Below are 12,760 nucleotides of genomic sequence, written 5' to 3' on the forward strand. Positions count from 1 at the left end.
TTGTGACATCACACTGCTGGACTGCTTATGATTAACAGGGATTAAAAAAAGAAGACTGGGTGGATTTTTACCATTATAGGGTGGTTGTGTATACACACTGCCAACAGACCTTTATGTTCAAACACCATGTAAGGGGGAATTTTGGATAATAGGTCCCCTTTAAACAAATATTTTAAAATTAAAAAATGGACATACACACACCATCTTTAATAACCAACACAAGTGATTGGGAAATGCCCATTTATAAAGCCAGTAAAATATGTGTATGTGAGTGTGTGTGTGTGTGTGTGTGTGTGTGAGTGAGTGAGTCAGTGAGTGAGTGAGTGAGTGAGTGAGTGAGTGAGTGTAATGACAATCGCTGTCCCCAATCACTCTAATGAGTGTGATGTTACATGTGTTTACACTGTCAATATTAAGCAGATGAGCTGGAAAGGAAAACAGAGAGAATGAGTTTATTTAGCAGACTTTGTGTTTGAGAGAGCATTTGTGTGATCAGCACACACACACCCACCCGTCCACACAAACATGCTTAAAAACAGAGAAACCCCTGGGCCAATTAAATCATAGACTGCAGTTCTTTGACTATAACACAAGTGCATCTTTTGTTATTCTCTATCTTTTGTGAAGTGTTTGTTTTCTTTTTATCTTGTCTTTTCAATACACCATGTGTGCTGCTATGTCTATATCAGTCTTGTTCATTATTTGGCAGCGTTGAATAAGTGTTTTCAAACCAATGCAGATTGCTGTTTTCTGAAAAAGAATGGAAAGAGAACCTCGAAGAAAGAAAGGAAGACCAATAATGGACAAAGAGGAAGGGATGGACAAATGGGAAAATAATGAAAGAAACCAACTTTTCTTTCCTTTCAGTGTATCTGATGGTCAAGACTAGCGCATGTGGCAGGCAGACAAAAGCTGACACGTGTTCCCCGCCCTTTACATTCTTGCCCTCTCCTTGTCTCCGTCCATCTTTGTTCCCTTTCTCTCTGGTCCCAAGGCCTGTGACAGGCGGACTGTCTGTGTGTGCGTGTGTGTATGTGTGCGAGGACAGCGAGATAACCGCTGCCTTCCACTGTGAAGTTGACATTCAGTTAAGAGCATGAGCTGCCAGCCCCCAGCAGGCCTTTACACAATGAGCTCTAAATAACTATATGCCATCATTATTATAAGCTGCTATTATAATCTTCATTTGAATATTCATATATACTGTGAATAATATTTACTCTGCATTCCAGAAGATTTCCTGAATGTTCCTTATGAGATCCATTGACTGTAAAGAACGATCAATCCGTCAATTGACAACTGACAATCCCTCCATTCATTCATCTGACAATCCACCACTTTATTTTTCACTTACAGACTATACATACATCCATACAAAATTAGGGCTGGGTAAAAGTACAGTTGGTTCACTGTGACTGTACTAGAGTTTGTCTTAAGCTGAGTTTAGTTTGTTCTGCCAGTTGTGAACATACCCTTAAGGTGATGATACACAGGGCAAATTTTTGAGCAATGTTGCTGGGTAATGTTGCCATCAACAGGCAACCAGGTGAGACACGGGGGTCTGACCGATCTAAATGTTCAAGATAGAAATTTGTTGCTCATTCTCAATGGGAAAGTGCCCAAACAACATAACTCGGCAAAAATGCCCAGCAACGTTGCTCAAAAAGTAGCCAAAAAGAATTATCGGTTTTAATCAGTCTGAAACACTACCCTGTATGATTTACATTAGCAGAGAGAATTTCTTTCATATGTGAGGAGAATTAATATTATATCACAAATAAACACTACAGGTCAAAGTTTTCGAGTTAGTAGATTTTTTTTTAAAATGTTTTTGAAATTAATCTCTTTTGCTCACCAAGGTTGTATTTATTTGGTATAATATAACAAAAGTACAAATATTACAATTTCTAATAACACTTTTCCACTTCAAAACATTTTAAAATGTGATTTTTTCCTGTGATGGTAAATATGAATTTTAAGCATTAGTCTTCACATGATCCTTCAGAAACTATTCTAATATGTGATTTGCTGCTCAAGAAACATTTTTTCTTATTATTGGGTTGCTATGAAAATGATTGGACTGAAAGACTATCCCAGTAATGAGACTCTATATGAGCAATGTACATTGAATGAGGCTAAAGGGATTTTAAAGTGACCCGTCTCTTGTACTCTATCCCTGTTATGAACTCATACCGTCTGGAAGAAGGTATATAACAGGTTTAAAAACTCTTTTGTGCCGGTATCAATTAGACTTTTGAACATGGATAAGCGACGTCTACCTATTCTTATGTGTACGTGTAAGGTGTGTATGAATATTTTGTGTATCAGGTTCTTTCAAAAAGCTGGCTATTGAGTCCATTACAAATTTCCCTATCAGGGACAATAAAAGTATAGTTCAATTTCATTTTTAATTATCAGTGGGGAAAAGCATAGTTGTGCTGCTTAATATTTTTGTGAAAGCTGTGATATTTTTTTTCAGGATTCTTTGAGGAATAAAAAGTTCAAAAGAACTGCATTTATTTAAAATATAAATATTTTATTTTATTTACTTTTAAAAACTTACTGACCCCAAACTTTTAAACAGTAGTGTACCAGAATTAATCTGAATCAAATTAAATCATATCAAGAGCTTGTGAATCAGGAAATCTGTATCAATTCCCAACAATTCATTAATCTCTCAAATCCACCCATTGGTTTTAAAAACAACTGTGACGACGTTTAAAACAGTGCTGTCACTGTCCTCATAGCACCTCTGAAACCTCACTGACAGATCACATGTAAATGAATGAAATGGTGAGCGAAGGAGTGTGACAGAGTAATAATGGAAGGCTTGCGTACCTCTGTCCCTCCAGTCTTGGCTAGGTAAATTGCACTTTTGCCACATGCATCATCCATACAGACAGGCAGTAGGTGGTCTTGGGAGCCGTCACCGTCTGAGTAAAAAACAGAAAAAGAGAGAGTAAGTGTGAAGGGAAGGTGTAAAATGAGGTATATGATACACGAATGCATCTTTTAATTTGCTTTATAATGCTCCTGAATCCAGCATATGGAGATAACATCATGTGATCTTGAGCATGTGTAATGAAGTGTGTAGCAGCCTGGTGCGTAGCAGTTTGTCCTGGTGTCAAAATTATGTCCCTGAGTCTTTATTGCTTCATGCTTACCACTTGCATGCTTGAAAGCAACTATTATTAATACGTAATATTAATACATCGGGAAAGGAATAACAAAAATCAAGAAAAGAAAAAATGAAACAAGAAAAAAAAAAAGAGAACTGTAGGGAGCAGCAGTAAAAAACAAAATAGGAGATATGCATTGACATTCATAGGATCTACCACACACCAAATAGCCACGTAGATCAGACTGGCAGCCTGCGGAGAGACAGAAGTACATGCGCACATGCACACACTTTTCCATCATGGTGAGGACTTTCCACTTTCAGTTTCCTGTAGTGCAAACTGTAAAGCGTGATGCTCACAATATAAAGGTATCTATATATATTAGGTTTGTCGCAGTTTATATATTACCGGCTATGAACACTAAGGCTGTCAAAAGAATAACAAATGATATTTCTGGCCAGTCTTTAGAAAATAGAATAAAACATAAACAATTTGTAAATTAGTCAATGAGTTAATGTGTTATTTTTATTGTAAAAACAAATATTAAATGTTTTAAGTTAGCAAATTATCTTTAATAGTCCTAAAACCTTTTTTCTACATATTTTTTTCACCTCTCTTTTTGCCCTCCTTGCAAACCCTTAGTTTGAATTAAGACATTGTGATTGCACTTTATTTCGAAGGTCCACTTAGACATTCTACTACTAACTATAAATAACTTTGCAAGTACATGTCAGCTAACTCTTATTAGAGTTACTTACAGTCAGTAGAATGTCTTTTGGGGATCATCAAAATTTACTACAGTCTACTAACACTCTAGCAACTAGGGCTGTCACTTTTGTGAAAAAAATCTGTTCGATTTTTGAGACATAAGGGTTCATTGAATCGATTGTAAAATCGATTTTCCATGTCTAAAGACGTTTCCATTTTAAACGCCAAATATGGGCAAATCCACAGACAACAAAAGGCATTAGGACGGACGTAAAGACGGCGCTTGAGACACGCACAAGTCAGCAATATTCCTGATGATTTATTGGCGTGAAGTTTCATGCACAATGACAAACAGGAGTGCAACATTCTCGAAAAACAATAAGCAGAGTGGACTTCCATAACATCAGTGAAAAACATTCTTCAACAGTCTTCAACATGGCTGTGATTACGATTAGAAATGTCAAACAAATGTTGCCTACGTAGGCGATTGTAGCCCGAATCTGTATCTCATGAGACTGTATGAATACCGGCAGAATTCACACTTTTGTAGTAAAAAGAGAAACATTATGCAGAAGTATATTTTGCTGTTATTTGTATTTGTCAGAGCCTGCAGTTGCTGTGTGATGCACGTTCGCTGTGGGCGTATCGTGACGAGCTGGATGCGCTCCGAAAAAAGATCGTTAAAATCGATTTCCTATTTTCGTTTTCAAAACTTGTGTTGGTTGGTCTGATCGATTGTGCAATCGATTTTCGAACGTAAAGTGACAGCCCTACTAGCAACAACATGTAAACTACCAGTCATTACTTACAGGTAGTAGAATGTCGAAAGTGAACTATCGGAATGAAGTGTTCCCGACATTATTATGTAGTAATACAATTTTCTTTTTGCTTGTCTCCACAGTTTAGCTGATTTCATGGGATGTTTGTCCTATAAAACACATATATCACCAGCAATCAGAGTAAGTCTGCCTTTCACTTTTGAGATAGAGAATCTATGCTGGCTTTTGTTTTCTGTATCTTTAAGAGCTTTCTCTTTAAGTACATCAGCAGAAGGACAGACTAAATGTGTCAGTGTGAGAATCAAAGCATGTGTACGAGTACTGTAGAGGACTACCGTGAGCAAGTTGCTTATCGCTGCTAATGACTACTGCTTCCTGCTATACAGTACACAAGCATACGTCTATTAGCTCTAGAAACACACAACAAAAGTCCTTCACTCACGACACACACAGAATGTCATGATGACTGGGTGTTAAATGCCACATCACATTGACTTCAAACAAGAAAAAGAAAATGGTAAAAGAGGACATCTCTGCAATTCGCTACCTTCCTGACGGCGCTGTAGTTTTACATATCATTCAGCTAATGAATAATGCATTTGGCTGTCACGTGTAAAAAAAGAAAAGAGCAATTACCATCCTGATAGAGCAGATGGAGAATTTTGTCTAACATATGTTGTGCATTCATAATGACATGTCCATGTCAAGACTGACTTCATTCTGACAGTGCATACTCATGAATTATAATTATTTTGCACTGTACACGTGGACTCTCGCAGTTCTTGCAGGTTGATCTGGATTCTTCACTTTATTAGACCAGAACTGGATTTTAGTTGATCACTCACCCAATTCAGAGAATTACATTTTTTAAAGAAAAAAAACAACAACAACAACCAAAATAATATAGTCTACAGCAATACATATAGTCTGCATATATATTCTGTTGACACACTGTCATCATGTCTTGCCATGGGATGAATGTAATGTCAGTTGATGGTCCACTTTGGCTTAATATAGAAATACATTTTTTAAATGAGGAACAAGGCAGGTATCGAAGAGTCACAGGTCAAACTTGAACCTGTATCACCAGTATGAGCACCAGAGCACTGAACTACCACTGCACTGCGGCTCCATTGCGAATTTTTTAACTTGATCAAGTCAAATTTCTTCCAAAGAAAAATTCATTTTGTACGTAAAAAGACACAATGTAAACACTGTTTGAAAGAGTACCATTTTTTTTAACAGTAATGCTTTTAATGAATCAATTTCCCCCCATATATATATATAAATATATTTTTTTTTTTACATTTTGCACTTCCGTTCAAAAGTTTGGGGTCTGTAAGTTTTTTTAAAGAAGAATATTGTGAAATCTCATTACAATTAAAGGCACACTATGCAGGAATTCTGTTTTTGTCAAACAGCGACCCCTAGAGTCGCTGTGGAATACTTGCACTGTCGTAAATACCCCCACCCCACCCCCCACACTGGTACCTGTTCGGTAGGATAGAAGCGTCGGGCATGCAACAGGCACAGATAGACTCCGAAGATATTGACCAGGTAATGTTTCACGATTTCATACAAATATTAGGCTACTGCATAGTCTACTGAACTACTGATGATGGTAAAAGGATAATAATAACTATATGTCAAGTGTTATTCTACTTTATAATAATAAAGTTGCCTACCGCGTTTGCTGGCTTATAAGGTTTTTACATGATTGCTGCTAAATCAAAAGTAAATAGCCTATAGTCTAGGACTACTGTATAATTTCATTTGTGTAAATGTAAACATTACAAAATGCCAGATGAAATCAATAAAGTTAAATGTACGTCGCATTATTTCATAACATTCGCCGTTGTGATGTCATTAGACATGATTATTGCAATTTATCATAATAGTTTGCAAATTATGCTCGTTTACACTTTTTACAATCTCTAGGCTTATTTGTGTCTTTATGTGAGATATTGACTGTTCTCATGATAATCTCATGATAAATTATTGGACTGGTCTAATTATCAACAATGGATGAATGAACAGCATCGTAAAAAATGACATACTACAAGCAAGCGCAACAACATACAATATAGAACGCAAACAAGTTTACAAATAAGATATTTACTTACTAGTCCATCAACAAGATGCTGTTGCATCCAGTGCTGCTGTTTAGCTCGCGCCAACGAGTAAATGCCCGAGCGAGTGGGACTCTTGTCCGGTTCCTCACACGGTCAGATTCTCATTTCCTTTTCCTAGTCTCTTCCGACCGCGTTTTATTTACTTTTTCCATCTTCGACTCGAGTATCACGTCTGAAATGCGCGCAAGTGTCTTGCTTCCTATGTTGTTGTTGATCTATGGATGTGTGTGACGTCGTTATACTAAAGCATTTCGTGATTCTCGCGAGATTTGTCGGGGGCGCTCCTCTCAAACTTGCATTGCTGGTTTTTCCAGCGGCGTCCCCCCCCAAGCTTTACTACCAGGATGATTCGCCCTAATATGAGTTTGTTTACCACCGAAATGACTTTGAAGCTGTTATATTAAGGTAAAACTCTTGCATAGTGTGCCTTTAATTTAAAGTAATTTATTCCTGTAATGGCAAAGCTGTATTTTCAGCATCATTACCCCAGTCTTCAGTGTCACATGATCCTTCAGAAATCAGTCTAATATGCTGATTTGCTGCTCAAGAAACATTTATTATTATCAGTTTAAAACAGTTGTGCTACTTAATATCTTTGTGGAAACTGAGATACATTTGTTAGGATTCTTTAAGGAGTAGAAAAACATTTATTTGAAACAGAATATGAATGAATTTTATGTCACTTTTGATCAATTTAATTCATCCTTGCTGAATGATAGTATTAATTAAAAAAACTAATAACCCCAAACTTTTAAACGGTAGTACGTCACGAAAACAGAAAAATAAAATTAGCACAACCATTTTTTTATTCCCAAAACTACACAGATTTGGTTGGTGAATACAAACAAGTTGGTGAATATTTCATTTGTGTCAAGTCCCCCTGTAGTCAATAATCTTTTCCCTTAAAACTCATCTTTGATCAAACATTTTCTTCATGCCTTAAAATAGCTTGAATGTAACTACACCCTTGCTTCATTTAGTATACAAGGAACCATGAATATGTAAATTAGCCCCAATCACATGAGCTCTGTAGTTAACGCTGCACAGTGGCAAGTGGAAATACTGGTTTAATTCAGCCATATATTTTTGAACCAGAAACTGATTCAGAAGAAGTGGAAGAGTGAATTATACAGGCTCGTCAACAAGTCGATGTATCATAATGGTAAAGCGTTTTCTGTTTCTGACACATAACGCTAATTGATATGATTAGCCTTCTACTTGACTATGTTATCAATCAGCTAATGATGTGCTGCTAATGTTACACAAACCATGTTCCCGTTCACAATCTCAGAGTCAGCTGCCTCCTAAAAATCAGCATCCTTAGACAAGTTTTAAACAACTCAGAACGTCAGTGGAGAAAGGCATATAGTTCATCATGACATCGTAATCATCCCCTGCTTCAGAGCAAGATGAAGGGCTAAAGCTCGACCGCACGTTGAAGTGATTGAAGTCAACAAAGAAGTTTGTGACGTAAGAAACACTGGCAATTTTAAAACACATTTTTGAAACTGTCTTTAGATCACTGCAGTTTTAAGGAGAAAATACTCAGCAAAGGTGTTGTTGACTTGTGAATTTGCACATGGTTGTCTTAAAGCATATTAAAAACACAACATAGACATATGAACAGCATAAAAAACTTGATGTTCTTTAAAAAATAGTTCTGCCAATTGAATAAATATGTCATGATTTCCAACCAGTCTTTAAAAAGCTGAGGAATCAGTGCTGCAATTCAAGAAAAGAAAAGTACTTACTAGACAAACTGAACACTTTTGAACTCTGAAATTCTATAATAATCTCCAACAGACATCAGTCCAGATTCAGATAGCCGCAGAGGAGCTGGACTATGGTCCTCAGAGCTTACATCACTGCTTGGCGGGCTTGACTAGTGGCATGATGAAATATGTGCTGAGATCAGTGCTGTACATCTGATGTGGGACAGAGCATTAGCTTGCTACCAAACAGGATTGCGCTTTTCTTCGTTTTTTGAGCGGATTATTCTACACCTGATTTAAACCAGACCGCAAGCCTCTTGCAGTAACTGCTGTAACTGTTTTGCTGGAGTGTTTGGAGCAGAGAGGGATGGCTGGAGAATACTAACTGAGAGAGAGAGAGAGCACAAGAAAAGAGGACCTGAGAGAAGGTCACTGGGGTGTATCTTTGATCTGCCACTTAGGTGCGGGACGGAGAAGAGAGCCGTGCCATAACTGACAGGCAGGAGTGTGATCAGAATAACACCCATTTCAAATCAAACAAGTGGACCATCCCTTCTCTCCCTCCCTCCCTCCCTCACTTTCTCCATCTTCCCACCTTCCTCCCACCTCCTTTCACTTCTCAGCACAAGGTATACCTTTCACTGCACACCACATTCCTTTCAATTCGTACATTTGAAATGAGTCTTTGAAGCACCTCACTTTCACGATTTCTCTCAGCATTTCACTGTAGGTCATATTAATGTGCAAGTCTGCTCGCAGGTGCCGCAAACCCAACGTTTATTTTTCTAATTAAGTACAAGTTCAAAAGTTAGCGGTGACAAAGGGATAACAAAAGCATAAATCAAGGTTGCGGCTTTGATGATCAGTACAATTACACTATTTAAACAAGGGCCAAGCCTTCAGCTGTTTATAGAAAGCGACAAGCTGCGGGACCTGTGCTTTCAGCGCCTACTCAAGCCAGCCGAAGGTATAATGTCAGGATCTGTCCTTGGCTTCAGAGGAAGCCATTTGCTTCCCATTACCACCCACTTAATGGGAGCAGCATCGCTATGATTCACCTGTATTGAGTGTGAGGGGGTGAGAATGCAGCTAAAGCCGGTGTGTATCTGTCTTTACCCTCAGAGCACATCAGCTACCGCGCTCTGTCCTGTCAAAGACAATCACCATCAGGGAGCTGCAGCCTGTTCCTCACACCAAATCATCTCATAATGACTGTACAGGCTCCTACACTCACACACTACTGTAGCTTGGTGCAGACAGTTTGATGCATGCGTGTGTGTACTAGACGGTGGTGAAATGCACATGTGGTAAGGGAAGTTAAAAGCTTTGAAGGTGACCAAAGAACAGGTGAAAAACAGGGGAGAAGGATGGAAAAGGACAAAGCCGAGAGAGAAGTTGATCATTGGGGGTTTGGCAGAGATCTTTGCAGTCCTGTCTTCAGGAGCGCCTCACACTAATCCAACAAAGCCGCCTTCTGTGGGAGCCATTTTATTGACTCGGGCACGACACACATTGCATACATACATGTGGACTAGAGCTCTTCTCACATGCATGTCTCTTTGCATCCCCAACATCATTTATCATCCTAAATCACAGTCTACAGCTCATTCTCTCTCCATTTATATCTATCCACTCCCCCAACCTCTTGCTTTGCACCCCTTACCGTCACTGTGACATCATTTCTGTGAAGCAGTAAAGGTCATAAGATGATACATCTCAAAGGTTTTAGATGTTATAATCATATGGCAGCTTACAAAGGCTACGCATGTCCCAAGCTCCTGCTTACCAGAACACAGTCTAACATAGATTTCACCCACACATGACACCAAACAGATTAGTGAGTGGGGTTATATTTCAGGATTTCATTTACAATGGGGCATTTACTTATTAAAAACTGTTGTCAAAAATACCCACACAATTTAAAAAATAAAAGGTCTTCACACAGATAAAAGCTTGGTGTAACTGCATGCGTGGATTGAAAAAATTACGACAAAAACATTTTAATCTTTTAAAGGTAGTATTTCATGTAAAATAATTGTATTTTACATTTATTTTTACATAAATAGAAATGGATAATAAAACAGAATTTTTTTTATTGAAACCAAGGAAATGAAATGCAGCATTATTTTCTATTTCAGTGAAAGAAAGTGATTTTGTGAAATTTATTATGTATGACATTCATTTCATTTCGGCATCGAAGTTATTTGTTAGATGCTTGTCAATATATTCCTGTTATTCAAAAAGAGTAAAACTTTAAGAGACTTGTGGTGGCTTGTATTACCTAAATTTAAGAAGGTTGTTTTGGTTTCTTCTTGTTATTCTCAGGCAACCTATTCAAAAGGCAGATGATTCAGTATGTAAATAAATGCAAGACAGAAAGCCATCAATGTCAATGTTTATTTTACAAAAGACAAAAATGCACAGTACACCTAACAGTGAGGCAGTTTGTGCTCAACTGCAGAATATGAATAATAAAAAAGATGATGAGATAATAGGAATTTAATAGCTGCCTTGAAAATACTCCAATATTGTTGGGTTAGATTTCCAGCTTGAGTCTAATATGCTAACCAGTGTTAATTTGGTGTCATTGCGATAATATTATAGTTTATATTAATATTTTAAAGTATATTCAAATTAATTTAAAATAATCATATACAAACATGTTTTATATTTATATTTTCTGCTTTTATTTTGTTTAAAGTTTTAGTAATTTTGTTTTTGTTATTTTTATTTTAAAAATAAGTTTATATGTCAGAGTCTGAGTCTGTTCTCTCGTATAGTTTGATTTATCGTTCTGTTCTGTTCTAGTGTTTGCTGTTAGTTTGTAAATTTGTTCAGTTCTCCTCCATTCCCTGTCTGTTTGTTTCTATGGTTACAGCTTGATTTGAGTTCTCAGTTCAGGTGTCTTGCATTGTTGTTGTTTAACAGTGTGTTTGTGTTTTCTTATATTGTATCGACCTTATTCGTGACGAGTTTACTGCGTTTAGAATTATGGGTGGCACTTCCGGTTTGGTGAACTTCCATCCAAATAGACTGAAACGAATCATTTCAAATCATAGGTTGCCCTACAAATAAAGCTTATCCGTCAGTTTGACTCAATGAGCTTTCAGTTTTCTTTCATTTTTTTATTTAAGAATAACATGAGAATAACGTAACTTTTGGTATTTTAACGTGATGTTATAACAAGTATATATATGGCAAGAGCTCTTTTCAGTCTCTGCATTCTTTTCCTCATGATTATTTTCTTTTTTCCTTTTGCTTTCCACTGTAATAGTATGAAAAAGGTCAACATATATTGCACATTCGTGGTCTGTTCTCAACTGGTTAATTTACGATATGTCATTAATAAATTCACTGGAATGAACAAAGGACCTATTTTTTTCTCCCCAAATCCTCAAGTCTCTTTCCAGGTTTGTTTTCACAGTTAAATACAATTTATTATCTGTCAAAATGACTGAAATCCCTCTGAAGTAGCTAAATAATAATAATAAAAAATCATTAAGGCAATTATGTTACATAATACAGATTACCACAGTGATATTTAACTGTCCAATTTTGCTGTGGAAAGAATCACTCTTTTGGGATTAGCTATTCATGGTCTGTTGAAAGTACCTTGTTGATGCTTTTACACTTTTAAAGGTCCTTTTTAATGTTCAATGGTTGAAGGGTGAGTAGAATAATTTAATGTCATTGTACACCGTTTAAAAATATATATTATTGTGTCTATAGAGCTAGTCTTTCACTGATTGTTTACAGCTTAACGGAAGTTACACCCATAATTCGCGCAAAGCATCATGGGGCGCAGGAATAATGTGGATGAGAATATACTCTTTAGTGTTATTCTCCAGTTTAATGTTTTGATTCTTGGATTAAAGACCTGTTTCAGTATCTCCTTCTTCGTGCGCTTCATTACAGCCACCGACCGAGACAATATAGCTTTTAAGTTAGTTACTTCAGTGGATCAAGTTAAAATGAAAATGAGAAATTTTGCCTTGGCATTTAATTAATTATTTTATTTGGTTTTATTTCGGGTAACATTTTTTTCCAAGTAATGGAAATGTTTTGATTACAGTTTTAGTTAACTTTAATAACCCTGATGGGAACAGTCCTCAGAAAAGCATCATAACATGACTGATTGTGGGTTTAATGAAAAAAAAAAAACCCATCCTGCTTAAAACTATCATCCTTTGAAGCTCTTTGCTGTGAAAACACCATAACAGCTTGAAGTGACATTTTCCAAATTGACAAAAGAAAGAGTTCAGAGAAAACAGATTAAAGAGTGCAGAGAAGGGCTCTTGTTTGGTCAGATA

The 12,760-nt window shown here is 36.8% G+C and overlaps 1 protein-coding gene across 1 annotated transcript in view; it reads right to left on the bottom strand.

The window, feature by feature from the left end:
- The window catches only part of itfg1 (integrin alpha FG-GAP repeat containing 1), a 142,670-nt gene that overhangs the window by 77,059 nt on the left and 52,851 nt on the right, over nucleotides 1–12,760 (bottom strand). Inside the window, exon 9 of the mRNA XM_077229264.1 lies at nucleotides 2,839–2,933. Coding sequence (XP_077085379.1) covers nucleotides 2,839–2,933 — 95 coding nt within the window. The remainder of the gene's footprint in view (nucleotides 1–2,838; nucleotides 2,934–12,760) is intronic.

The sequence above is a fragment of the Siphateles boraxobius genome, unplaced genomic scaffold (assembly GCF_051911475.1).
Source record: "Siphateles boraxobius isolate OS27281-9 unplaced genomic scaffold, OSU_SipBor_1 130, whole genome shotgun sequence".
NCBI classification, from domain to species: domain Eukaryota; kingdom Metazoa; phylum Chordata; class Actinopteri; order Cypriniformes; family Leuciscidae; genus Siphateles; species Siphateles boraxobius.